General features: G+C 37.1%; 1 protein-coding gene across 9 annotated transcripts in view; it reads left to right on the top strand.

The window, feature by feature from the left end:
- JAKMIP1 (janus kinase and microtubule interacting protein 1) overlaps positions 1 to 27982 on the top strand; it is a 161726-nt gene that overhangs the window by 122767 nt on the left and 10977 nt on the right. For 4 of the 9 annotated variants that reach the window (XM_010583472.1, XM_010583470.1, XM_010583471.1 and 1 more), the window contains 8 exons: positions 888 to 950; positions 2140 to 2238; positions 5222 to 5323; positions 8322 to 8375; positions 9224 to 9289; positions 12968 to 13036; positions 15841 to 15918; positions 17482 to 17685. In XM_010583472.1, the coding sequence (XP_010581774.1) occupies positions 888 to 950; positions 2140 to 2238; positions 5222 to 5323; positions 8322 to 8375; positions 9224 to 9289; positions 12968 to 13036; positions 15841 to 15918; positions 17482 to 17685 (735 nt within the window). Of the gene's footprint in view, positions 1 to 887; positions 951 to 2139; positions 2239 to 5221; positions 5324 to 8321; positions 8376 to 9223; positions 9290 to 12967; positions 13037 to 15840; positions 15919 to 17481; positions 17686 to 18635; positions 18691 to 27982 lie in introns of those variants that run through there. The other 5 variants (XM_010583477.1, XM_010583473.1, XM_010583474.1 and 2 more) reach the window with 5 other exon arrangements.

Raw genomic sequence — 27982 nt, 5'->3', positions numbered from 1 at the left:
ATCTAGAGTTAGCATGGCATATTAAGTGTTGGATATTGTTTTATTGAACTTATTAGAGCAGTATGAGCTAGATTATGTAAATACTTTTCTCTACAGCAAGAACAGAGCATATTTGGCTGTTATAAGCCATTAAATCAGAATGTCCACCTATGTCCGGCAGCAAGTTTTTGTAGCTTGGGTCTTTAATGGGATATTTGATGAGGCCTTTTGAAGCCATGGAAAAACCTGAAAGGAAAGATCAGCTTTGGAACAAGTGATCAAATGGAAAGACAGTTTTCAAATGGAGTATGGAATATCTTATATCGCTTCCCTTCCTCCATAGCCTTGAATTCCTTATCACAAACACTGTTTATTAGCCTGATTCTCACACTTTTAGCAGAGGGCAATTAACTGCACACTGCTGAAGCTTATTTACAGTCATTTGGGGTAATTAAATATTTTTCTTCCCTTTCTCCATTGGGATTTCCATTTCACCACTCAAAATGGGATGATTTTGCAAGAAAGTTCCCAACAATTTTCAATGGAAAGAAATAGTTTTGAGTTAAGCTGAGTAAATAAATGTTTTTTAAAATTACATGAAATATCATATAACTGTGTTGACCCACAATTGCTATATGTAAAGATTTTAAAGTATATGCTTCGCTGGAACATATTAGGAAACAAGAGACTCAGCTTCAGGAAAAGAAAGGGACTTTTATTTTCTCTGTAGTTTAAAATGCTATTTATCCTTGAAATATTTATGATAGCTTTATTTTTTGATCTGTGACCATTTTTATACTTGAATGTACAATGATGCCTGAAATCTTCTACTTATTGTGGTCATTCATTTATCTTGTTTATTAAAATATATATAATTTTAATCTTTTTAATCCTCTTCTTCCTCGTAGGATTCAAAATGGGTAGAAGAAAAGCAGCTGTTAATCAGAACAAATCAGGAGTTGCTAGAGAAGGTAAGTGTTCAGAATCTTGGAATATTTTCACAATTGCTGCCCTTTATCATAAAAGAAATGTTAAAAGGAAATGAATATACTAAGTGCTGGAACATCAACATGAAAATTGCTTACTTTATTTTTCTCCAGAGACAGAAATTCAGATAAAAATCTCTGATAAAAGTACCAATATACTTTTGTAATTTTTGGGAATGGAAGCTGCTTTTTATTATGTAATTATACATTGTATAGCCAACAGTAGAACCCAAGCTGGCTGATACTTCTAGTGTCCAACAAAATACAATCTAAAATATTAGGCATAACGTCGAATCTTGTATTTTGCCATACAGTTACACAACAATTATTATTGTCCTGATCACTAATAAAATTGCCTGCTCCCTTTAGCCTTCCATTTTTTACAATCTGAGATACACAGAGCTGAGCATCCTCATTGTTCTTCATTGATATTGGTGGGAAAGTTAGCTAGTACTCAGGATGTCAAAGAATTATTTTTGTTAATTAGTAGCTCAATATTAATATACTAGGAATAAGATAACCAAAGAAAAATTCATGACTAAAAGTACCTACAGCCGGACTTAATTTATTCAGACACTTACATGGGTATTATAAGCATTTAGTACATTATGGCAGATGTTACACTTCTCTTTAGTTTCATACAAATAAAAGGATCACCCAGTTAAGCTAGACAGTAGACCAAAACTATTAGTTGGCATAATGAATAGTGAATTTTGAATTTCTATTTTATCATTTTTAGTGCCCCAAAGCACAAATCTGGGAAATTAAAAAGTAGGCATTAAAACCCCTCCATTATTGTCTTTCATATACCATAAAGAGTAGATGTCTAGTTATGCAAAGACAATGAGAACAGTCTACCCAAATGTTAACGTAATCCTGTTTCATTCACTTGATTTTAAAAGAAAGCTTGTATTGCCTAACTTACTTAGATATAATGCTCGTATCACTTTTCATACTACTTCCAGATTACTGTTCTAAGAGAACATCGACCATTTTCTGCTGGCAGTTCTCACAAATACTTTCTGATGTTACGTTCCTTCTGTATGTCCAAGACACGGCCCAACATCCAATGAGAAACCGAATTAACAGTTTTGTCTAAAACCCTGGCCCATAACTCTGTACAGTATCTGTTCCATTGCTTACAGGGTGTTCTGATGTTGTGTTTGTCTCACAGATTTACAGAATGGAACAAGAAGAGCATCAGCTGAAGAATGAGATGCAAGATGCAAAAGACCAGAATGAGCTGTTAGAATTCAGAGTGCTAGAGCTTGAAGTAAGAGATTCTCTCTGTTGCAAACTCTCAAATGGAGCAGAAATTATGTTTGAACCCAAGCTGAAATTCCTGTAAAGATTACTGATGTCTGGTGCATGTTTAAGGGAAATCACTTAGGTATCTATTTTTTAAATGTTGTATCTTGGGATAATGAAATTGATGCCACTGCCTTAATATGTTCTGGAGAGAGTGCTCACTAATGTTTATAAAGATGTAATATAGCTAATATATATTGCATATAGTTTGTTTTTCATCTAATAAAATATTTTGTTTTGCAATATTTTGCCTTTTTTATTTGTTTCATTTCCATAACTGCTCCTTTCCTGCATGTAAAATCACTTGGTATGTATACTACAACCTTGGTTGGCATTGTTTAAATTAACACACCTTCTCACATCTTGCATGCAGTGATCTGACTAAAGATCTGACACATCCATCACATCAGTTGCTTTTAATTACATTGATTTAGGATTGACAACATTAATATGAGGTAAAATTATCTTAAAAGAACACATTTTGGTAGCAGCTTTCAAAGAATTTCTCTTACCTGAAATCCATTTTTTGGTGGTATAAAGTGGTCATGGACTGAAAATAATTGGCCTCAGTCAATGAAAAAAGGAAAAAAAACCCTCTGAGAATGTCAAAGTTAAAGTGGTGAAGCACAAGTACAACTTCTATGTGTGAAAGTAGTATGTTGCCCATAGCAAATAAATTCTATACTTTGCATAAATGAAATAACAGCAAAATTATTTGTTAATAACAATTAAAACATATAGCCTGTGATTGCTGTAGAAAGCAATGGTCCTCATCACCTCATAAATGGGGCACATGTCAAATTTAGTAACACTAAACTAGTTGTGTGTGATGCACAGTTGTCACACGGTTGTACTGCCTGATAACACATTGTTCAGTTTCAAAGATCATCAGCATTCTTAACACCATTTAGAATAAACTCTCGAAGAAACCTGTCATTGTCACTCCTCCATAATTTTCATCACCCAGCACGTTTCACCAAAAATCTTGGCATGTGTAACTTCTCTGATAAAGATGAAAATGTCATGTCTTCCTGTTATGTGGACATTCTGCTTTTTGTCTTTGACATTTCTTAATCTTTTTTTAATCCTTTATCAACCATATATTTTTATGTCATAGCCCATTATATTCAAAATTATGAATTTAGGTTATTAGAATTTCAGTAGATGTTCAGGAAAATAAACATTCTTTCTAATACAGATCTTTGTATTTTATTAAGCAACTGTAAAGTAAAATACTGAACAATTTAGCATTTGAATCGGCAGTTACACTAGAAACTGCTTCCCAAAGTGCTTCCCATACTTCATGAATGTATTTTTCACATGGAGTCGTCACATGAAAAATACCTCAGTGTGATGTGTTAAGTTTTGTCATGTGCCAAATCTTTAAGGACTTGTTTCACAGAATAACAATGGAAGTATTTTTGTGTGATTGCAAGAAAAAATTTTTTTCCTTAGTAGGCAAGCATGTAGACACATCTGTGACAATGTGAATGCTTTAGTAAAATCATGATCGCTTCTAGCAATCAGGACAGTATTTTTTGAGAGCAATTAAATTATTTTGATGAAAATTAGGCTAGCGTAGAGAACACAACCATTTGTTTATCATTAATGCAAGCAAATTCAGGTGAGTTTAATGCACTAGCAACTGATTAATTTTTTAAAAAATCTAAAATGTTAACTGAATTTGGACAAGAATTAAGCTTCTGGTTTTGGGTTACAACAGCTAGGTCATTTAAGCCCATTTCAGAATTAGACTGTTAATGCAAAAATTATTCAAAATAGAGCCTATGAGGGGGAAAAATGTATAGCATACAGAGATTTTTTTCCCTCTACATTGTAGTTTCAAATTAGGTTTAAACTAGTTAGTTAATGAACAAGAGTTGTCATGCTTTGTAACTTGCTTGAGTGAACGGATGCAGCCACTTGCCATATCAATTAAAGCACCTCATTTTGTGATTTAGAAAATGGAGCAATGCATGGATGGTCATAGGAACTAAAATGTTTGCAGTAGCTCTCTTTCATTGTACTGTATGAAACTGAAGCTCTTGTTGCCAGTGCCTCCTCTTGTAATATGGAGAGGAAATCTGATTTTCCTCACTCATGTTCCCATAGCCATAGAGAATTCAGGGTAAGACCCAGTGCCTTAGTTGCCCAGAGCCTTCAGTCCAGTCATTTTCACAAGCATGTTACAATTTAATTTAAGTAAAATTGCTTATTTATTGTTTTACTGTATTTCTGCCTTCTGAAGAAATAATAGGTTGGTATTTTGAAGAAATGCGTGAAAGTAAAGTAGATGGGCTGGATAAGTTTTAGGAATACTATAGTTTTAGATAAATGAGAATTTATAATTTTTACTTCTGGCACAAAGAACATTGTAAGTATAGAGTAGTGCTGCCTTTCAACATATTCTGACATCCTGGGTTGTGCAGTGAATTGGATGGAGGATTTTACATGCTCTAATAGAAAGGTTAACCGTAGAATAAACAGGGAGCAGATACACATCTTTAATTCTGTTGAGAAAATTTTCATTGATAATACTATTTCATGATGGAGTTTAATTTTCTTCTGCAGTTTCTTCTTCCTAAATTGTTCTTTGTTCCATGAAAGAAAGCACTAGTTAAATAAAGTTATAAGCAACATAACAAACTGCAGAGTTTTTTAGGGCTCCAGTCAGATTTTGGCCAGTGTGCAAGCATTCCTGCATCTGAAGAGTGTTGGTTAACTTTGCAGAAACTGTGTGTGCATGGAATCAGTTGGAAGCTAATACCATTTTCGTGCTTATCTAAAGCCCAAATCCTCCAAATATGGTGAAAGTAAGAGGAGATACCACATATTTGGAATGTGAATAGGAATCTGCCTTTTTAATGTGCAAGTATGTTTTGTAAAGGTGGTAAAGAATTGTTTACATATAATCACACGTGTTGTTTTTAAACAAAATCTTTCCTCAGGAGAGAGAACGAAGGTCACCGGCATTTAACCTTCATATAACCACCTTCCCTGAAAACAATGGAAGTGCACTTCAACTGTTCTGTCAACAGGAAGGAATAAAGGTATATGTAGAGCATTAGTAACAATTGGATGGCAAGGAACGTTTTCAGAATGACCAACCTAATATCCAAACAAATGGTTTGCCATCTTGCTATAGGGAGGAAAATCTGGAAAAAATAAATATAGTAATAAAAGATATTTTTAACTGGGGAAGCGGTTTCATAAGAATACGATCTTGTAGTCTGTGAGGAGTTTATCAGTGGAAATGAAGGCTGGTCAATCAAGATAATTTACATTTAGTCTAGCATACTGCTGTAAAAACATGGCAGAGAAGAATGTAGATGTTGATGTGATTCGTTGTCAGGCTTGCTACAGTACTTTGTTCTTGATATTAAATGTTTTCATCTAAGGTCAGAAATATGACATTCACCTATTATTTTGCATCCAATTTAGTGAAGCACCTATGCATTTTCTTTGTTGAGTTAGTATGCTTAAGTTTTTTGCCTAGGCCAGGCCTTGAAGCATGAGGTGCCTGATCCAAAACTTATTCAAATAGGTGAGACTCTTTATATAATTTTAGATCAAGCGCAAGATAAACATCAGGATCTCACGTGATTAGCTTCTGCTATGAGGAAGCAAGAATTACTCTTTTCACTTCTGTTTTTCACTTCTGTTCTCCCTTGAATAGGCTAGCTGTACAAATTTATTTGCATGCTGGTTCACTTAAGACTGAATTCAGACTCATGTTGTGAGTAATGTTACACAACAGGCCAGACTAACATTTCCATGAGTAACTAAAGTGGAATATCTCTGTGTGTTACTCTCCATGGCACTCGCTAGTAATTTATGCTTGTATTTGTAATTGTGTTTACAAGTCCTCTTACAGAAGGCTTGTTTCTATTCAGTGCCTTAATAAGCACAGTACTATCTGTAGTGGAAATAAACTGAAACTGTAGGCTGCATATTGTTAGGGAACTGAGTAGTCTAACAGAAAAAAAGAGTTAAAATCTGATTCTTACCTACAGGTTTGGTTTGGTAGTCATCTCCCAAACCACACCAAGAGTCTTCAGTTAGCATATTACCTTTCAAATAGAGCCTCCATGGGATGCTTTTTAGCTTATCTGTTATTCTGATTTGCTTGTTGGCTGCAGCAGGTACAGCTTACCATGATCTAGAATTGATATTTTTTCTATTGTCTTCTGTTGCATTCCTAAACAGAGGTGTTTTTTTCAATCTGCCTTTCAGTTCACTTACCTGGAAGCAGGGGCAGTCACCTGATATGGGCATGCTGAAATTGTTGGCTTTTTATATATTTTCAGTTTCTTTCAAAATTGGTAGCCATGAGTAGCAAATTAGATTCTAGAATTATGCAAGATCTGATTTGGTTTCTAAATCTTCCTGTATGCTTCATTATGGAAATAAATGAATTAGAATAAGTATTTCTGGCTCAATAGGTGCAAGAACTTGCATGTCTTACTGAATTCCATTCTTCACTAGCGTAATTGATCAGCTAAAGAAGTTTCCATTCAATGTTGTCAATGCTGATCATAATCAATAGTTTTGGTTTTAACACTGATCCAAACACAAGTGTGTATTAAGGTCAGCACCATTCTAAAATTACTGATGTGCACTGTGTAATAGCTAATGTAACATTTGAGACACTGCTGAAGTGTTTGGGGAGAGAGGTAAGAGAGGGAGGGGACTTCTCAGGATAGACCAACTTGAACACAGACATTATTCCTTTTGTAGAGCCAGGATGGACTAATTTGTAGATTCTCTCCCACATCTGTGTCTGATCTTCAGGAAATCTTTCACTTCCTCACTGGAGTCTATTGGGTACAGAATCATGAGCAAATATATTCTGGTGTAGCTATGTATTTTGCAAGCATAGCTAATTTAACTTTAAAAAATTTTAAGGATGGATCATCCTGACTACCAACATAATACAGTTGCACAACACATAGATGCAAACTAGCGCGTTACGTACTGTAAGTAACGAAACTAGTGAGCCAATACACAGCCCTGTGAAATGTTGGCCTCTTCTAAGAAGTGCTGAATGTGAGTAGAAGTTGAAGGCGCCAGCATTTAATTAGGCTGTCCTGCTTTATGCATGTGTATAAAGCATTTTGGACTAACATGAACTGGTCTTTGCCGATGCTCTCAAGCCTAACTACCTTCAAATAGCACGGCTGCATACAAGCTGTCGATGGGAATGATCCCTGGTCCACATTAACTTGTGGACCATACTTGGGATAGTTCAGGAGAATGTGATTATCACAGGTTAAACAGTTCCATGAACCTTTCCAACAATTTTTAAAGTAGAAAATAGAGCTCTGGGGCCCGGGAATGGATCCTGGTGCTGTGTAAAATACAGACATCATGTGAATGTATTCCTCTCTTTTTTGTATCAGAGGAGTGTTTTTCTTGATTTCAGTGACTAGGCCTTAATAAGGATGGTTTCTTCACTGCTTTTTGTGGGTCTGGGGGCTGACTGGCAGAGAAACGTGGCTTTCTACTCACAAAGGTTGTGAGCTGATAGCGTTTGGAGGAGCGTGTTCAGCCCACCATGCATATTCCCTTCTGCCACTGTAAGGCTGGTTTGAAACTCCACACCTTTGTTTAACAAAGAAAATAAAACCCAAACCACCCAACAAACCTTCTTAGCAATTATTTTGTTCATGCTCTCTGTCCTTTTAATTTCTGTAGCTTGATGTGCTTGATGCTCCAAACAAACAGAAAAAAACAGTCCTTTAAGCCTGTTTATCAGTATTGATCCTTCATCTGCATACGTCAGCAGGATGATAAATGTGAATGGTACAGGAACATTCTGCCCTCATACACAGACATCGAGGTTGCTTGCTATAATCAAGAGAGAGATTTGGTTTTGTCTCTGGAAGTATCAATAACACTCTTGTAATTGTGATGCAAAACTAATATTTCACTTATTTACATTTCAAGTCTTTTTGCATGCAGAAGTGAATAAAGGGTACATAAAATGTAGCATATAAAAACTGTTTCTCAACTACTTTATAAAAAATAAGTGTTGAACATCTTTTTCAGGACGTGAATATATCTGAACTTATGAAGAAGCTAGATATTCTTGGAGATAATGGGGTAACAAATTTTGAATTTCAAATATACCTCTAGTTTTATGGTTAATTTAAGGCAGGGTTTCCCCCCCCACCCCCAGCAGAAAATAACATTCAAGAAAATGCACAGGGCAATTTTTATATGCCTGTATTTGTATGAACAATATTAACAGTTAAGTACTACTTTTACAAACTTAAAAGAAAATCTTTCAGTTAAACTGATGCTAGTGAAAAGTGTATTTTCTCAAGATAAGATCTGATCTTGGCTGAATGACATGGAAAAAAGGCACTGTAGTAGGCAGAGGGAAAAGATATAGAACAGGCTAGTATAAAATCTCAGTCATGCAGTTGGGGCAACAACATCCATGGAGTTGGGTCCAGTTTATAGGTAGCTTTAATAGTTTGAGGTCTTTATAATACTAGTTTTAAGCTCTAGATTTACTTTTTATGTTGAAAGTTCTGTGGAGGTTTCTATGGTACTTGCTCTTTCTTTGCATTGTTTTCATTAGTAGGAATTCTAGCTCTGAAGTGCATGAGGTGGAGATTCACTTGCTGCAGGGCTATAGTCCAGTGAACAGGCATTTTTCTGCCTAGAAAAAAAAAAATTCAAAATCCCTGACAGAAACCACTTAATTTTCATTGAATAATGAACTGTTGCAAAAATATTCTGGGAGTGGTGTACTGTAATAGAGTGGAGACTAAGTACCCTTGGTTTAGCTTTTAATACTTTCAATCATAGGATCCTTTCTGGTCATGTTTATAAAATCCTAAATGTTATTGCTGATTTATTCTTTAAGGTACAGTTAAAATTTATCACTTGTGTTGAAGGATGGATTTGCAATCCAATTTAAAATGCATCTTTTTTTATTTTAGAATCTGAGAAATGAAGAACAGGTTGCAATAATCCAAGCTGGGACTGTGCTTTCCCTCTGTGAAAAGGTAGAATTCAGTAAAGATTTTTCTCTGCCTAAAGATTGACCATGTCTTCTAAGATATCACATAACTTTGCCAGGGAAGCATGGCTTTTTTTGTTCAGGTTGTCTGGATTGGAGTGTGTATTCATCTTCACATGACTGTTGAGATTGTGATGTCTTGAGGTAAAATCAAATTTACAAAATAAACCAAACTTAAAAAGAAAAACATGTTTTAGAGATATTCCCTTAGAATAAAGTATTAAAAAGCCACTTAAGAAAAGAGTCTTCATTCACAGAAGTGCCAATGTCCTCAGCTCTCTGGGAACAGGGTGCTGTGAAGTCCTGTGTAAATTGTACCACCATGGTCCATTTTGGGCTTATTTCTGTGAATGACTGAAAATGCTCCAAGTGGTCTCTGGTCCTTTCTTCTGTAAATTAGTGGGCATAGATAGAGAAAAAGTAGTTTGTACAGGATAGGTAATCAGTTGGGTCACTCAGTTCTGCATGACTAGTTCTTCTCCAATTACAGAGAGAATATAATCTGTATATGAATAAAGATGACATTTAGAACTAAGAAAGGGTTGCCTTTTTCTCTGAAGAAGCTTTGTGCATCCTTTTCATAGGTTTCTATTAAATCTTTCCTAGATGCATTTTTTGAAATTTAGAATCAGAACTTTAAAATTAAAATCTGAGCATTTTGTAATAATTGCTTTAATTAGTATGATTTTGATAATCTACTCATCTAAATATCTTAATGTAGATAATCTAAATTAGGGAATGTAATAATCATTGATTTAAGTAAGTAATTGCCATAAGCAAAAAAAGTGCTAAAATCCCTATGCTTTTCATTGCATTAAAGCATTAAAAAGAGGTGATGATCATGGTCCTTTACATTGAATAAGGAAAGTGGAAGAACACCAGTACACAAGGCTAAGACAGAGACCAAAACTGGCTGGACTTTAGGGACTGGATTGGGTTATTAGTGCTCAAGTAAATTAGTGTTTGTGCAAAAAGTGCCACTGGAATTAGGGAGCTTGTTTAATTTGTGTCAGAGTGGTGCAGAATGGAACATACACTTTGCAATCTATAAATTATTTCCATTAGCAACTGATCACAGCAATAAGGGATTGGAAGCTTTGTCAACTGAAATAATTCCTTCAATGAATAGAAACATACGATTACAATGGAGACTTTATTTATTTTCACAGGTTAAAGTTGGTCTATAATTTAATTTCACATTTTTTTTCTTTTTTTTTTTTTTTGACAAAAGTTCCTAGTTTGCCTTAATGGATTATTATTTTTTTGTGGTCTTATCAGATAATCTGGTTATTACAAAAATTGAACACTCCATCAGAAAGATGGAGATTTTAGTTTTATCTTGTATAGGTAAATAGACTGCATTTAAAGAATGAGATGAAAATAGTTCATGTTATCTATGGACTCTATCCATTTTATATCATTTTAGTGAAGTGCCTCCCAATAATCCAATAAGTACAAGCTGATAGCAAATTGAATCAAGAGGGTACTCGGAGAAGCATGAAACCTTTTCCTCTTTTTCATGGTGCACATTTGAGGTACAGGCTAATCAAGCGGCTCTGATTTTCTCAATAACAGAAGGCACTATCCATGTCCAAAGTTTACTAAGACAAAGAATAACAGAAAATAGTCTTATGCTGTCCTTAACAAAACAAACGGGATAGCATGTTTCATAATACTGTGTTTTACAGCACAGACAAAATCAGGCAAAATCTGATAAGTAAGACTAGATGATTGTTCTAATGAGTGCCTATACTGAATTTCGATTAAAGAAAATTTAAAGCAACTCCACTGCCTTCTCCAGTGTAATGAAACCATTTCAGATGTCCCTCTAAATAAGGGCCAGACAGCTTCCCATGTGCATTCCAGTAGTTCCTTAATTACAAGAAACTATCATATATAATCATCTCATAATGGGATCTTTTGGTAGAGAAATGGTACTACAGACACAGGTGTCGTGCTAATTATAGTCACCTGCTAATTAATCACACTCAGTGTTTATTTAGATCAAATCTATTATACTCAGCCACTAGAAGTGATCTTTTGGAAATCAAGCTGCCAGGCAAGGAAAGTTTCTGGCGTCTGCTGGCACAATCCAGAAGTTTATTTTGAATGCTACAACTGATTACGACTCCTAAATACATGGTTGTCTCTTCTGTGCCCCTTGGTTCTGGAAAGGCTTACAGGCATAGGAGGATCAGAATCAACATTCAGTTTTGCATATCATTCATACCTTCAGAAAAATTAGACCTCCAGTTTTTGCAAATAACCCTTCATTTGCAAATAGCTGTGAGAGATGCTGAGGACTTCCCATTTCTATTGATTTCAAGGGTTCACTGTCCTGCTGAATCCTTTATCAGTGGTGAGGCTTTCCTTAGGAATATCTTCAGTCTGTCACCTTCAAAATGAAGACAACAAAGATGATGAAAACAGAATCACTGGGGAATATGGTGTTCCTGTTCACTTTTTTCAGCTCTGTACAAAGCTACACCTATTAAGTAAATAAAACAAGTTTCCATTTTTATCCACCACTCTCTTAAATAGTGGAAGGTCCAAAAGGATGAAGTAATGAGTTCACATTTTGCTAATTTGTAAAGTTATGTTTGCAGATTTCCTATCTAAATCTTTGGGGGAAAAAAATGGATGTAATTGATTCCTTTGAGTCTGAACGCCAATGAATTCACCAAAACCCTAAATTAAAAAAGTTGATATGTAATGCTTACCAAATGAATTAAAGTAAATAGGAGTAATCTAGTGTTAGTAAGCACAGCATCTGAGGAAAGTGATAATTATCAGTGGCAAAGCTACAGTTGGTCTTAATGGGAGCTGGCGCTACAAAAAGAAACATTGATCTAAACTATACTCTCTGTAAGCTAGTCATTGATCCTTATTGTAGACCAATAAGGAAATGAAATAAAACAATTCAGAACTGAGGATTCCCATCCCTTCCAATAAACTTAAATGTTGAATATTAATATAATCCTGGTGATGGTTAGTAATTAAGCAAGAACCTTCTATCCATGCATTTAGCTATTACAATATGTAATTTTACCTTAGGAATGCAATGGCCATTCTTCATTCTGATTGTTTTGTTTATCACCAGAATGGTAAGGAATTCATGGTAGTAGCTGCATGATCTTCCATCTGCCTGTCCGTTTTATTGTTCCCTTTACATTACAGATGTTTTAGAAGTGACCCTCTTCCCACAAAGGGTGCAGCAAACTGTGCAAAATAAAGGATTGAATTTGCCACCTTGTCTTTTGTTTAAATTGCCATCTGGACTGGTGTCCTGAAGTCTTATGATGGTTTTGCAAATCAGGCCAACAAGCATTGGGTATATCAAGTCGGAAACAGTCAGGTTGATTTTGCATTCTTAACCCAAGTCTATTTTGTATCTTGAACTTTACAGGGGAAAAAGCTTTAATTTATTGTAGGAAATCAACCTCCACTTGTTAGTCTTTAGTATGTTTCTGCAGTCCTCCATTCTGCCTATGTCTTCACAATGTGTTTATTCATGTGTAACTTCAAAGTGAATAGATAGTAAAGGGGAAAGCATATGCCTGGGAGTGTTGGCGACAAACTTGCAAAATGTTCAGTGCAAATTTTTCAAAAGCTCTGTTTTTTTCATTTTTTATTTTTTCCTCTTCACACTCCTATGTTCATGTAGTGGTTAAAACAGATAGAGGGGACAGAAGCTGCACTGACACAGAAGATGTTAGATCTGGAGAATGAAAAGGTAAGGAACAATAACTAAAAATATAATTAATTTAGCTAAAACTCATCTCAAAGGAACGTGCATAACCTTCATCACAGGTTGATTATATGCTGCCTTTCTCTGCTTAACAGAGATTGCTTCATAGTAAAATAGCCAAGAGGTTTCTAGAACAATTTATTGCTTGTATTCTTTGGGGTGCGAGGGAACTGTCAAATCTATATAGAAGAAAAATAGCAAAATATATACAAATTGGGACACAAAGGCATAACTTGACAGAGCTTATTAACCAAACAGTGTGAAATTGTCTTTGTGCTTTCTCTGTGTATTAATTTGTCTGGCAACAGCATCATCTTTTTAATCCTGGGGTCATGTTAGTAGAATTGTCAAAGATATTCCTTTGCTCTCTGGTATTCGGCTTCTGGACAAGTTCTAAAGACCTCTCACTCCAGATGACCTTTCTTGACTGAAGGTCTTCATGTTTAAAGACAGAATGTTTTCTCAAAAGCACTTCTGCCTTGCATAACAAACTATTATAGTACTATGCAGTGCTATACTGACCTTATTTTTCCATACGTTGAACAAAGAGTTTTGGAATGAGTGTTTGGTTTTATTGATTTACCATGCATGCTGTGCTTCTCATCTTCAAATGCTTTATAAACGCTGGTTAATCCTCACCACACCTTTTACAGGTAGGTAAGTAATCAGCATTACATTAATCTTAAAGAATGGGAAACTGAGACAGGGAGGTTAAGTGATTTGCCCAGGGCCAGTGAAGAAGTGTGTATTTGGGCCACAATCAAAAAAAAAAAAAAAAGGGCTCAGACTGTGTTCTCTGTTGAGTGTAGCCTATCATACCGATTGTACTTGAACATAGGTATGATCCTTTCCACATTTAGTATTTCTTTATTTTTAACTTGTTATGGAAAAATGCAAAGGTTTTGGAGAGGGAACGTGCCCACAAATACTGGATTCTTTTATAAAAGGAACTGGAAAACAGTAGTTTCTAACTTGGTTTATTATCTTCCCACTTACTACCTGTGATGTTTTCAAGTCTTACTCTGCATAGAACTGTATCTATTTGTTTAGTATAGCAATCTGAGAGTCTGCATTGCCAATGATTGACTCAACTATGAAATGAGTTTAGAAATAATATTCTAGCGTGACACTTTCAGAAGGGCTGAGCACTGGTTTAGTTGTCCTTGGAAACTGTGTTAAGAGTTTGAGATCCTATTCATGTTTCCTTCCCTCTTGCTTTTCGTGGCCAGCTTTTACAATAGCTTTTGGAGAAGCAACATGATGAGGGCAGCTGCATTGCTATTCTGGGATCTGTTGGTAGCACTGACCCTCTCTATAGTCTTGGGCAAGTCAGTCTACTTCTCTGGTGTCAGACACTTGTAAGCACATTAGGACCAGACCTGTCCTTTACTGTGTGTTACCCAGTGCGTGGGGGTATTGCATCTTGTACAACAGCCATGGAGCTGCCGCTGTAATCCACATAAGAATATAATGCCACCTGGGTAGTCAAGGTGGGATTCAGTTGCGTAAACATGGTGTCTAATGTCATATTACTCTCTTCAGAGTTATGGAGATGTCCAGAAGGAGCTGAGGAATATGTCCTACAGGACTAACCAGACCAGCAACATTTGATTTTTTTATACTGTTAATAAAAGCTACAATTAATCCTCTTAAGAACCCCATGTATTTAATTTGGCATTTATTCTATATGTTGAGGAAATGCAAGAATTTGTTGAATAGAAAAAAGAATGATGGAAAATATTAAATTCAATCAAAGGGCTTCTCTCCTTTCTGGTCTATTACTAATTTTTTTGAACATGAAAACCTGCCTTGAAAGAAAAGGTAATAAAATCAAGTAACTGTTTTACATTCTACTTGCTATCATCCAAAACACTCTAAAGGCATGTTTTGCAAGAGCACTGTCACCAGCCAATTCCCTTCTTGCTTGACTATTCAGACAACCATTCAAATGTCCACAACTTTCTTGTAACGTCATGCTTTTGGATACTGAGTTCCACTGAAATCCCAGCCTGTGGTGTTTATATATACACACACACACACACACACACACACACATATATATAAGTGTGTGTGTGTGTATATATATAACTGTGAAAGTTGGTGAGTTTGATTTTTAAGAACAAAAGCAAAAAATACCTGTAAATCCTAGGTATCTTGAAAACTTCTTCAGCTCTTCAGCTAGTCACTTAACCTCTCTGGGCATCACTTTACCCATTTCAAATTGGCTTCCTGCCTTTACAAGTTGAGAACTGAGTTTTTACTTCTGCTTCAGTAAGGCATCAGGGAATGCTGCTGCAGAACGCAGCTGCAGCCCTGCATGTTCTGGTTTCCTCCCTAGAAGAACAGGCTAGACAACACAGATCAGGGTTTGCCCCATGATTTCCTTAAGGGTACACACTGGGTATTTTTAGAAAAGCTGTAAAGTGTCCTCACTTGTCCTTTCTTCCCTTCCTTGGCCTGCCCTGTGCAAGTTATGGCTATTGGACCACATGCATGCACATTCCCATTCACCTTTCAGCTGTTGTGTGCACTTCTGTCAGGTCAAGGCGGGTTTGTACACTGGCGTAGAGGTCTATGCTTTCTAGGTACAACTCGTTAATATAATACACATACTTTAAGTGACAATATTGTGAATTTGATATTCCAGATATCCTTAGGATGAATGTGGTCATTGGCTATAGATTTTCTTTTGCTTTCAAGTAGAAAGCTCGCATAAAAATGACGGCATTTATGATTTTTCACAAATTAGGATAAAGAACAAACACTCCCTTGTTTTTATTATTGCTCAGGACCTGTTCAGTAAACAGAAGGGTTATTTAGAGGAAGAACTCGACTACAGGAAACAAGCTCTGGACCAGGCATACATGGTAGGAAAAGAACAGTCATTAAATTTTCGTGTTTGAACAGATTTGATAAAATACAGGGTGTTTTTCTTTCTTTTAATTTTAAATAGGGTTATTTTTTAATTGATTTATTTTTCTGCCAGACTAGGAAATCAAATATTACTTAAATGGAGACTTAGGAAATGGATTATAGCATTTGGAAGTGTAATATTTTTGCATTGCATTCTTTATTCTAAAATATGTGAACATCTTGTTAGTACATCTGGAATGGGAAGAGCTGGTTTATGTGTGCACAAAACCATGACTGATAAAATACACCAGAAATTACTTTAGAACTTTTCCAATATTGCTTTTCCCTAAGCATGTGTAAATATTACTGCTGCTAATCTATCTTTAGTTGGGTATGCCCGTTCTTCCTATGTGATTCCTTCCTGTGAGGTCCTATCCAACCTTACCCTTCCTAGTTTTCAAAAAAGAAGCTGCAACCTTGCCCCCTCTCAGGCTAAGCAACAAGCAGGAATTATCTAGGAATTGGTAAAACTGCACACCCAACTTTGTTAATAGTGAGACTTCAAGAAATCAAAATATAATGGCCTGAAGAATTATTTATGGGGAAATATTTTTCAAAAAAGAAGCAAGGTCTAGTGCTCAGAGCAGATAACAGAGACAAAAGCAAGAAGGCTCTATTTCTAGCACTGTGACCTTGGGCAAGCCATTTAACCTCTCTGTGCAGCTGTTTATGCATCGCTAATATGGATAGAATTACCTACCTCACAAAGGTGTTATGAGGGCTAAAGGGACGTTGTCATACGCTCTTGATCCAAATATTGTCGGTCTGGATGCTGGTTTTTAATAGGATCATACTAACCCCAGTAATCGGGGAAACACTGCCGTGATTCCTTTCTTTCTTTACTCTTGGGAATACAGTTCTCCATGCGAACGTGGAGTTCCTCTGTGCTCTCTGCTTTCCAAAGTACTGCAGTTTTGGTCAGCGCATGAGAATCTGGTTAGGGATCTGACAAATGGCAAGAGACTGATGAGGGATACAAGTGTACAAGTGTTCCTCTCCTCATTGCTGATGGCAACTTGGAACTAAGCCAGTGACGCAGACTTTGAGAAATTGATGGCAGGACAGTAGGACCAGAGACAGAGAGACAGTAAGATTTCTGTTCACAGTTCTCCCTGTGGGCTTTTTACTTTATAGGATGGCTTAACAATTCCGTTGCGGTTGAAGGGAATCTGTTAGGGTGCATTAATTTTGTAACGGTCGGTCAGCATCAGGAGGTGGGGTTTTATCATGTATTGAACGCAGACCTATCATCCGAATCTTTCTTAAATAGAAGAAATCAATCTCTTACTAGAATGGGAAGCATCTCCCGGGTGTAAATCAGTGCCGGGAGGCTACGTGCACTCTGTGTGGAATGCTCCTCACTGCTCACGACTGCCGCTTTCTGTCTACCTGTCTGTGTCCGTCCTTCCCTCCTGCCTAAGGTTTCGCTTGCTAGCCTTCTCCTGTAGCCGTTGGTGCGTTGTTTGCTTGCTGGATTCAAACGGCAGCCTGTCTGTGTGTGATTTGGGTTGCACTAGAAAATCCAGGAGCTGGAAGCCACGCTGTATAATGCCCTGCAGCAGGATCCGGGAAGGCGGGCGAGCGAGTCGCTGACCGAAGCCCAGAGGGAGGATTTGCGAGCTGCAGTGGAGAAGGTGCGGCGGCAGATCCTGAGGCAGAGCCGTGAGTTTGACAGCCAGATCTTGCACGAGCGAATGGAGCTGCTGCAGCAGGCACAGCAGGTAATGCCGGTTCTCTCTCCTCCCCCTTGTTGGTGTTACCTCTGTGGTTGCCACCACTGCCCGTACAACAGCATCGCTTCGCCCTCACCTCCTGGAGTTACGCTTAGTCTACTCTTTGTATTGCTCCCGTGTCAAGGAGACGTGCAGCGGTAGGACCCCGTTGCGCTGGGCATGGTACGCACACAAAACGAGTCACTGTCTCACGACCGGGTCCTGTCGCACAATCTGCTTCATGTGTGTACAACCCCACAGTCTTCCACAGGACTCCAAGGGGAGCTTGTTGCAAGTTTAAGGCCTAAATTAGAAAAAGCCGGAATGGAAGGTTGTAAGAGTGTTAACACTATGAAAAGAGGAAAGGCAGAAGCAGTAGCTACAGGAATCCCAAGTTTTTTATCCTCCCCCTCCCCTCCCCTTTTATTCCTTTTAGCTATTTGTGAAGTCTTTTAAATAAAATTAAAAAAGGGGGGAAGTCAGGAAATCTTTTAAGAGGCCATTTACAAGCCTTCGTGCCTTTAAATTAGTTCAGAAAAGCTTTGTCTGTCTAAACCACTTCCTTAAGGACAAATACTGACAACTTGAATTCAGGCAAGGTCCTGGCCTATGGAAGCGTGGTATTATTTACTCTTGGTAGGATTGCTAGTTTTTCTGTGTGAATATTCAGGGAAAGAAGAGAGCTGCATGTCTCAGGGTGTTAATTATTCCAGCAGGAATAATTGTGCCTAAGGAATTTGGTTCCTCTTTATAGTAGCCTGTGGAAGTTGCAGCCAGATGTCTTAGATCTTGAGGACTGCTCTCCAGTTGTTCTGGCTACTTTCTGTGCAAATTTGGAATCACATATTGTAAATGCCAAACTGTGCTACACAGATGTGTTCAGGATGTTGTTGCTATTTCAGATGCTGGTTCTGGGGCAAGAACTGCATTTAGTTTAGTTCAATCCTCTCTCTATTCAGGTTGGCTTTGCAGACAAATATAGAACACAACTGATGTAATGCACCGACCTAGCACTGTTGTGATCATCTCCTGTCATCCTGCAACGATGAGAAGTGCTCGTGGTGCCAGTGTTAGAGCTGAGCTCTGACTCCCTAGAAGTCTCCTTTCTCTTACTCCTTCACTGTGTTCCCTTGGTTTGGAACACGTGACACTGAGATCAGGAGATGAATTTTTTTAATGGGTGTCAGATCAGCAATGGTGTACAGGAAGCTGGAGAAGGTAGGCACCAGCTGGCGCTAAAAGTGTCAGAAAGAGAGAATAGAGTAAATGTATGAAATTTGGTAAATAAGGGTGGAGCCAGAAGTTATTAGCTTAATGTTATTAGTGTAGCTGAAAATTAGTGAGAATGGGGGGTTTTTGCCAGTCCCTTAGGCAGTCCAATTTCCTAGCCAGACTGTTGGTGTTTTGTCCAGAATGCTAATGCAGTGCTTTTCAGCTGGGTAAATATTATTTATCAATGACATTTAACAGGTGTGAATGACTGTGTGCGGTGACTGATGCCTCTCTACCTAAATCATACACAATTTGGGGTTTTTACATAGACTAGATATAGTTTGGTCCTTCGCTTCCACCAGCCATGTAGTTTGATGCTATTTGAAGGACCACTAATGGCTAGGACCTTTTTGTGACCCTTGTTGGAGTGTATTTTGGGGGGACACCTGGGCAGAGCTTCTAAGTTAGGCTCGTATAATATTGGCAAGTAGGAAGGAAAAATAGGAGTAGATTTGTAGAGTGAAACAGTTGCTCCTGAGGACTCAAAATCCGTACTATGTGCATATCAGGGGTTTAATGTGGACTATGTTCTGTTTGGTCCCACGGACTGCTCACTATCAGTCAGAGCACTTTAGGTGCACATCTGGAGCACATCTTCAGTTCATGTATTCACAGATTGCTCCACGACATAAAGTTAAATATGATGAGTGCGGAAGAAAACTTCGCTCCTGCTCTGAACAAAAATGCTAGCATAATCATAGCCTCATTAGCCATGGATGTTTATGTACCTGTCTCCAGATCCATTTTATAGTGTGTCATTAGAGTTTTGTGTTGTGCCCATCTCATTAGACATGCTAATGTTACAGCCCTGCAGGACATGTTAAACTGAATTGTACTGCTTAATAAGGAGCTAAGTATTTTAGTCATCTATTTTTAACTCCCTATAGTAGACAAAAAGGAAAAACAAAGGCAAAGATGGTAGTTAATTTGCCTGGAGTATGGGAGATTAACAGCTTGCATTTGAAATCCTTTGTGCAGTTTCTTCTCAGTTGTTAATTCCTGAAGGTGGTATTTGTGGGTCCTTGTGGGACCAGTGGTCAACACTATAACCTAGTAGTTGTATGCAAATATCAACAGCTTAAAAACTAGCAAGCAAAAAAACCCCTAGCATGGATCAGTAGTGTCACAGGGCTAATTCTCATAGGATTACATTCTTCTACGCTAGCAGATGACAGAAGCTGAATGCTACACAAATGAAGCCATACTTGTGTTGGCAGAATCCTATGTATGGATGAAGTTGCTCTAAGTCTGGTACATCCCTAGATGCTATATTAAATGAATCCCCTCTTTTCCTGATGTATTTATAGCCACTAGAGGTTTCGCTGACATTGTGACATTAGCAAACACCCTAGCAAACATTCTGGCAAAACCGTAGTCTAGACCTGGTCATACTTGTACAGTCTGCAGTGCTTTTACAGTATGCACCACCCGTCTTACTCTGCTGAAGTGGAGGTTACGGAGAATGATACAACAGCGTGATGGACCTGCAAGACTTAATACAGACTGTTCTTGTTGCAAACACTCTCAAACTTTCTCTGAAACAGAAACCATGTACTAAAGACTCCAAATTCGCTGAAACTCTGGAAGTTTGATCACTTCCAGCAGGCCTGTTTCTTTGCTTCCATTACCTTCTGGTCTGCCGGATACAAGAGCTTCGAAAGAACAACTCTGCTTATCCTGGCAGGCTGGCTACAGCCTTCTCTGAGCCAGAGTTTCTGTCAGACGTAGAGAGTGGGGGGTTCCAGAAGATCTGGTGATAGAGAAGGAGGAGTTCTCTCCTTCTGCGTGTAAATGATCCTTGACCATACTGCAGGGTGTAGAAGTGGCAAGCCATGTGATGACCACTGCAGGGCTTCCTTATAGGTGAACTGCTTCATGCAGGGACTTTGAGGATTTAGCTTGTGAGAAGCTGTTTTTACAGAGCTGGTAAATGTTCTTCCTGGGGAGTATACAGTCTGAAAGGGACAGGGATGTGCATAAGAAAGTGGGTAAACTGTTGTCCAGATGTGAGCCTGTGCTGCTTTATGTGTGCTTCTTTGTCCAGGTATAAAGCCTTAGTTCTTAGCCACTGAGTATTGACTTTGTTCCAGTGAAATAAATATATTTTAGGTTGTTAGGCCCTGTTTTACATTGGTAGGGCTGTTCATCTTGGGCATATATAGCCCCAAATTATTATTGTTTATTAGTGTATAAATGGGACCATTCATGTATACCCATTGTGTATTAAGGAAATCAGGCCTCTGTGGAGCCGAATTAGACAGACTGTGTGATTAGATCTGCTTGCTAAGGCATACAATGCTTTTATTAAACCCAAAGCGCAACATGCAGGTCTGGGGGACAGATCCTCAGCTGAAGCATATTGACAGTACTCCCTTTAAATCAGAGAAGATGCTTTGGTTTACACCATCTTCTCTATTTGGAGGAGGCAAAATATGTTAATTAAAAATCCATCATGAGCAGCTTGTGATATTTGCTTCTAGCCATAGGGTATGTGCAGTTCAACTGCTGTTCCTGCATATATTGCCATTAAATGTCTCATTGTGCTACACTGTTATTACAAGCTTTTGTAAATCAGTGTCTGGTTTATTTTTAGCAGGACTTCATTTAAAAGTAACGTTTGTGCTCTAGTCAGTGCAGTGGCATGACTTTTTTGCATTTTGGAAAACATGAAGATCATTATTAGCAGATTCTGTTAAGAAGGGTAATTTTTTATATACATACAACATGCTGAGCCATTTCTAGAGAGAGAAAAATGTGTTGGTGTAGCTATAAAAAGTACCTCTGAGAAAAAATATTTCAAACAGAGCCATGCAACGTGTTTCTGAAGTAGTGATATCAACTTCTTAACTAAGCAAACTAAAAAAAAAAACCCCAAAACAAACACCACCAAAAAAATCCCAAGCCAACCAACCAACACAAAAATTCCATACAGCATCATGGTTAGATCACCTTAAAAATATATTGTGATTGTGTTATCTGCTGAAATTAAAAAATATTTAAATGACAAATTACGCTTTATATAAATTAAATGGGATCTAAATTGAAATAGATTCCTGTTGATTTGACTATAGCTGCTTCTGGAGTAAGAAACTGTAGAAAGTCATCAGAAGCAGGCTTTAAATTAGGATAGATTAATTCAAATTGCACTGTTGGCAGTATTCAAACATGAATAAAATTTTTAATAGAAATAGATTTTATTCTGATTTCACTTTAAGTTATTTTAAATACAAAGAGAAGCTAGAAAATCCTTGAAGGACAGCAGATTGACACACACTCAGTTCCAAAAATGGTTGCTGCCAATCAGAAAGGGTATGAGAGACAGGTTTTATTAATGTAATCCAATAATTTCTCAGAGCAGTCTTATCTTTGTATAAAATTGTAAGAAAAAAGAAATACAAAGATGTGTTACTTCATTGTGTCATCAAAAAGTGTGAAACTTTTTTTTTTTCTCTGAGTTGCATTGTAGTACAGTATTAAGGTGAGGGTGTTTTATTCTAACTTGGGTTAGAATATTCTTGGGTGGAGCTCAGTTTACAGAGTAAAAGAAACCATCACTTCAGTTCTAGACCTGAGTATAATACATCTATGGAGTGCTGAAGGCATCCAAATTCCAACTCCAAATATTTGGAATATAGCTGTAAATATTTTAACTATGTTTTCTTTAAACTATAGCATTTAGTCCTATGACCAGGTTGGATTATTCATCAGTAATAAAAGCAAAAATTACCACTTAATTTGCACGTTTTACTAGAAGAAGGCATAGGACAATCCTTTAGGACAAAATGAGTATAACTCAAAACTAACCTCTGTATGTCACTGCCATAGAGAAGGATTCACTGCAAATGCGATGCCTCAGGCACTTTTTTTCATGGACGTCAAGGAAAAGTCAGAAGCAGTGATGTCTTTTTTCATCCTGAAATGTCAAAATATAGAGCTTGAAATGGGGAAACACTAAACTCATTTCCATCACTAAGTTTCTTCATTCCTTTTTTTTCTGACCTGAAGAGCCAAGTTCTTACTGCTTAAAGGTCAAACAAAGCTATAGTGGATGCCATTCCTCCATGAGTTCTCCCTGCTCTCTTGTAGGTAGCACACCTTTTTCACACTGGGAGAGTAGTTTGTTTACAAATCCATAGGGTTAGATTTCACCATCTCTATAAGATCATATTGGCTCAGCCATTTGGAATACATATTTGGGGTTTCGTTGTTTTTTTTTTTTTCTGAAAACCTTAATTAAAAAAAAATAATTGTTAAAACAGTAATTGCCAGTGTGAAATAGGAACCTGAGATTTGCCACTTGATATACGATGGATGTTCAGGTAAAGGTTGGATAAATCCAGCAATTGTTCTGCTCCCCTTTGCTGTGTAATCTGTTACGGGTGATAGACTATCTATTTTTCACCCAAGGAGAATTATTAAGGTTTAATGTTTGACTGGGAAGGCTCCTGGGGGAGGGAGAGAGGGAGGGAGGATGCTTTGCTCAGTGTACTTAATTGACAGGAATGAGGAGGCGTTGTCTTAAATTCGTCCTCTTTGGCACATTGCCTTGTGTCAGAGAGGACACATTAAAGACAACACCTGCTCTGGGATGTTGCCTTCTGGCAGAGAGACTGGCTTGGTCAAAAACTCACAGCTTTGTCACACTGTTTTGAAAGTAGGTAGAAGTATTACTACTAAGGTTGCTTAATAATAACTGGGGAAAATTTCAGATCATTTTACATCCAAATCTACACAGATATGACCTGTTTTAATGTTTTTATTTTAAATCTGAAGTATTAAGGTGCTAGCAAAGTTCATTCCCAGCTATTTGCGTACAACTATACTTGAAGAGGAATACATAGAGCAACCAGTGATTTTATTTTTTTTGCAATCACTAATGCTTGCCATTGAGAAATGTTCTGTGCTTTGCTGTTCAACATATAATACATTACTGTTGATAATGCATTTTTTACATTCATGAATTGCTCTTAAAGGCATCTGATATCATAGCTGTCTAACTGTCATCTGTATTCATCAAGCACATCATGACTAGGTTAATCATAGTTGACCTGTGGTATTGATTTGTCATGCAGGAGTGAATGTTGAGTCTTTCAAGGCATCGTTGCTGCTATAATGACAAAATCACAATAAACTTCTCTAATTTCCCACAGATGACATTCATGGCAGATGAGAGTTCATTTTAGTCATTTCTATATGTTTATCTTACAGCATTTCCTTATGTATGTTTTCTGCATATTTAGGCTTCAGATCAAACCATGCCTGCTTTGCTAACTGCCTTAGTGATGCTACTGGTCTGAATACGTGTTGATAGCAGGACTGGTGTAATACCTACAAAATGTATCTGAAAGGTCTGCTCCCTTTGTCCTAAACAAGGTGTGATTGAGGTCGTACTCAGGTTAAGAGCAACTGTATGCCTTAAGGTGATAGAATCACGAAGTTTGAATGCTGAAATCCTCTCATCTGAAATCCTGAATACCCTGTGTTTCTGGGAAAGGCCAGTGGGAGCTGAGCAAAGGCAAGTCTAAAAAAGAAACTGTTGTGAAGTTTGTTATAGAAGTGAAGATTAAATGTGTATTCATATGCACAATTCATACATATATAATGATAACTACTTACAGGGAAATTTGCTATTTAAATATCAGAATGTAAAATAATCTAAATTTAATGCTAAATAATTATTTCATGATGCTTTTTTTTTTTCTTTTTGTTTGCCTGATAATGAATCTAGGCTTTCAAGGAATCAGTTTTAAGATGATGAATGTGTTTTGTCTTCTGACCTCACATAGACTTAGAATAGCCATTCTGTGCAGATATGTCTAATGTGGCTTTAACTATTGCCTTTCCCTAATGAAAAGCAATAGGACTGTTGATATTCTTCTGTTAAATATCAATGTACGATATAGTTTTACTATAGCATAAATTGAAAAACCTCTCAGTGTTAAAAAAAAAATAATCAAGTTTACTAGGAAATATTAAACCATATTTTCACATACATAGAGTCATTCAGTGTCAGCTTATAACAAATAGTTATTTTAAGCTAAATGCATTTATAAAATTCACTGATTTACTACTAAGACCAATGTGATTGAATACTTATGCTGAGAAATGCATCAGTGCAGCTGCTAAAAGGTTCATTCTCCTCAGGAAGGCAAATAAAGAAACTACAGATGCATAATAAAGATTAACAAGAACAATTCTCCTACTTCAGTAACTATTAATTGGATTATCATGGTTGAGATTGCAGAGCACAGAAAGGAATGAATTTTTTACCTGCTATGTAAAGAAAGACCTTAGTGAGAATCAGAGAGGTACAGTATATCCAAAATGATCTATTATTATCATATTCAACTGGCTGAAATTTATATTAAGTTCTCATTCATAAAGTAAAACAAAATGGCAACAAAAATAGCTTAAGCTAATGCTGTTACAGTGTGCTCACTTGTTTTCCTACGACCATTATGCAAAATCACATTCTAGGAATAGGGGACTAAAAGGAACATCTGGGTTCCTGAATCCACCCCCCTTACAGTAGCAGATCCAACAGCTTGAGTAAATGCATGTGGCAATTACCTATGTAAATTGTATTGAAACACAGTAGAGGCTTTTAAACATCTGTTAAAATGCATTAGATTTTCTAAAAAATCAAGAAAATAATATATTTATTTTCATTAAGGAATTTTATCCATCAGCTTAGTGATTTGAATAATAGCTAAAGGCAAGTCAGTTTATATTCATTTTTGTTTAAATTTATACATGTAACATAGTCATGCTGTTGACATTATTAAAGATCTTACATACCTGTGTCTTAATGGTGTTGAGAAGCTGCTTAAAATAATGATATAATGAAACAATATCGATGCTTCCCTTTGTCAGATTGATAAAATATTTCCCTTGCTAAATTTTGCTGCAGAATGAGATACATTCTTGATCATAAGCTGGCTTCAAAGATTCAAAACACTATTCATGTCTGACATAGTCCGTCCATGGTGCCTATCCTGCGAATGTACATCAACCTGAACCTTTCCAACATTTCAGAGCCAAGGCTCTAAGCAGCTTAGCAAATCCTTCTTTGTCTGCTTTGTGCTAAAATTATCAAATTGTTTTCTTGGATTTGCTGATGAATGTAAATCCAATAAGAGTGTGTCACAGGAACTATTAAGGTGATTTCTAAACCCCCTGATTAGTACGTTCTTGTGTTTTCACAACTGTAGTAGCATGGCAAGGAGCATATTTCGCAGCCAGATAAATTGATCTTCTCAGTGTTGCTGTCAGTAAAACAGTATGTTTGTTCAGGTGGGGTCTTTACTTACACATTTATGTAGGAAACAAGAACATCAGTTCTGCATCTTGACACCTATGTGAAGGATGATGTGGTCATAGTTGTCTGGAAGATGAAGTTTGTCACAGAAGTTCCTTTCCTGGTAGCATTTTCCCCATTTGGCAAAAGCTCCATGAGGATCTGAAGCCATCCAAGATGTTGGTTCAGGACTGTGAATGACTGGCTAATGCTATGAGTGAATTGGAGAGGACAAAAGGCTTGGATGAAGAAGTCCGCTTCATTTAGCCTGCATCACTATCCAATAAACAGAAAACACCAAAATTGTCAGAATCTGTGTTTGCTACTAAAAAGGTAGTTGGGAGATCAGGTCAAAAAAACAGCATGTGTGTAAGTGACCATGTAATTGTAGAGAGAGACAGTCCATTTCTCATCAGAATTTGAGGTATTGTGAAAGAAAAACTAAAACAAATGAGGAAATACACACATTTTGGTTACTTGGTGGAGGAAATTTGGACCTACCATCTTAGAGTAGTATGGCACTTCATTACATGTCAGATTAATTTTCTTTCTTTGTAATGCTGAAGTTCCTCCCATGACAAACTCTCAAAATGATGACAAATCATTATTGGGCTGATTTATTGCCTCCAGCAGAAAAATGATAGCTCTGAGACTGCAATCCAGGGCTCACTGAACTCAGCAGAAGGATTTCCATTTATTTCAGCACTCCTTTACAATGGGCACTACATTAATGGAAACAGTACTTAATGTAGATGGATTGCTATTATAACACAAGTTGGCATGCGTACTTCATGTATACTGTGTGGGAATGCAATTAACTTTTTTTTTTTTTTGAATGGAGCAATATTCTCGTTTTGGCTAAACCATTCAATGATGTTAAGTAACTGAAGTGCAATACTACTGTTTCCACTATCAGCTTCCCTATTTGTATTCCTTTGCTCCATAATGCAAGCTGAGTTTTCTAAGCCTGTGTTATTGGAATTTCTCTGTTAGTGAAAGTAGAGTAATATTTCCAGGCACACATCCAGCATCTGCTGCTTGCATTTCACCTAAACCTTGATTCCTCAGACATCCCAGAGATGTGGCTTGTGACCTTGAGGTTGCAGTATAGCCACAGGAGCCAGACCATGCTAAAAATTACAGAAGTTTCCCTTTTGAAATCAGCACCTAGCTGGTTCTTCACTGGCAATGCATTAATATCATTCCATTGGACCTGACCTCTGGTTTGAATGGTCTGCAAGGAACCCATTGCCTTTAATTCAATTTTTAAAATGGTATTATCCCTTTTTTTGCACCTTTGTACAAGGGAGGCATGACAGTAATTAATTTGTATCTAGGCTTATCTAGCCTTTTGCTGAGTTTGGATGTATTTTGAAAACAAAAATCTCTAGGGAAATTATCCAGCTGTCAGGAAAACTGAGCTGTAGGTGCAGAGACACCTGAATTGGTCCTGCATGGGCCAGCTCAAGCAGCATACTACCTATAAAGCAATCCTTCATGCAAATTCAGAGACTCTCCTTCTGGAGGAAGGTCAGAAGTGCTGGGAGTAATAATGTGTAGTCCCATCTTGGTGTCTCAGCTCTCTGTTACTTCAGAAAGGAAGAGCTGATTGTCTTAATTTCCCTACCAGCATTAGAAGATACACACTAAATGCACTTGCCATCCAAGTTTACCAAAGACAAGTAATGGCTTAAGTGAAGAATTGCACTTCAAGAAGTGTATCCTGTTTCCCAGAAA

The sequence above is a fragment of the Haliaeetus leucocephalus genome, unplaced genomic scaffold (genome assembly GCF_000737465.1).
Source record: "Haliaeetus leucocephalus isolate CR32 unplaced genomic scaffold, Haliaeetus_leucocephalus-4.0 Scaffold906, whole genome shotgun sequence".
NCBI lineage: Eukaryota > Metazoa > Chordata > Aves > Accipitriformes > Accipitridae > Haliaeetus > Haliaeetus leucocephalus.
The sequence above is the reverse complement of the archived record's forward strand: the minus strand, read 5'-3'. Positions and strand labels throughout refer to the sequence as shown.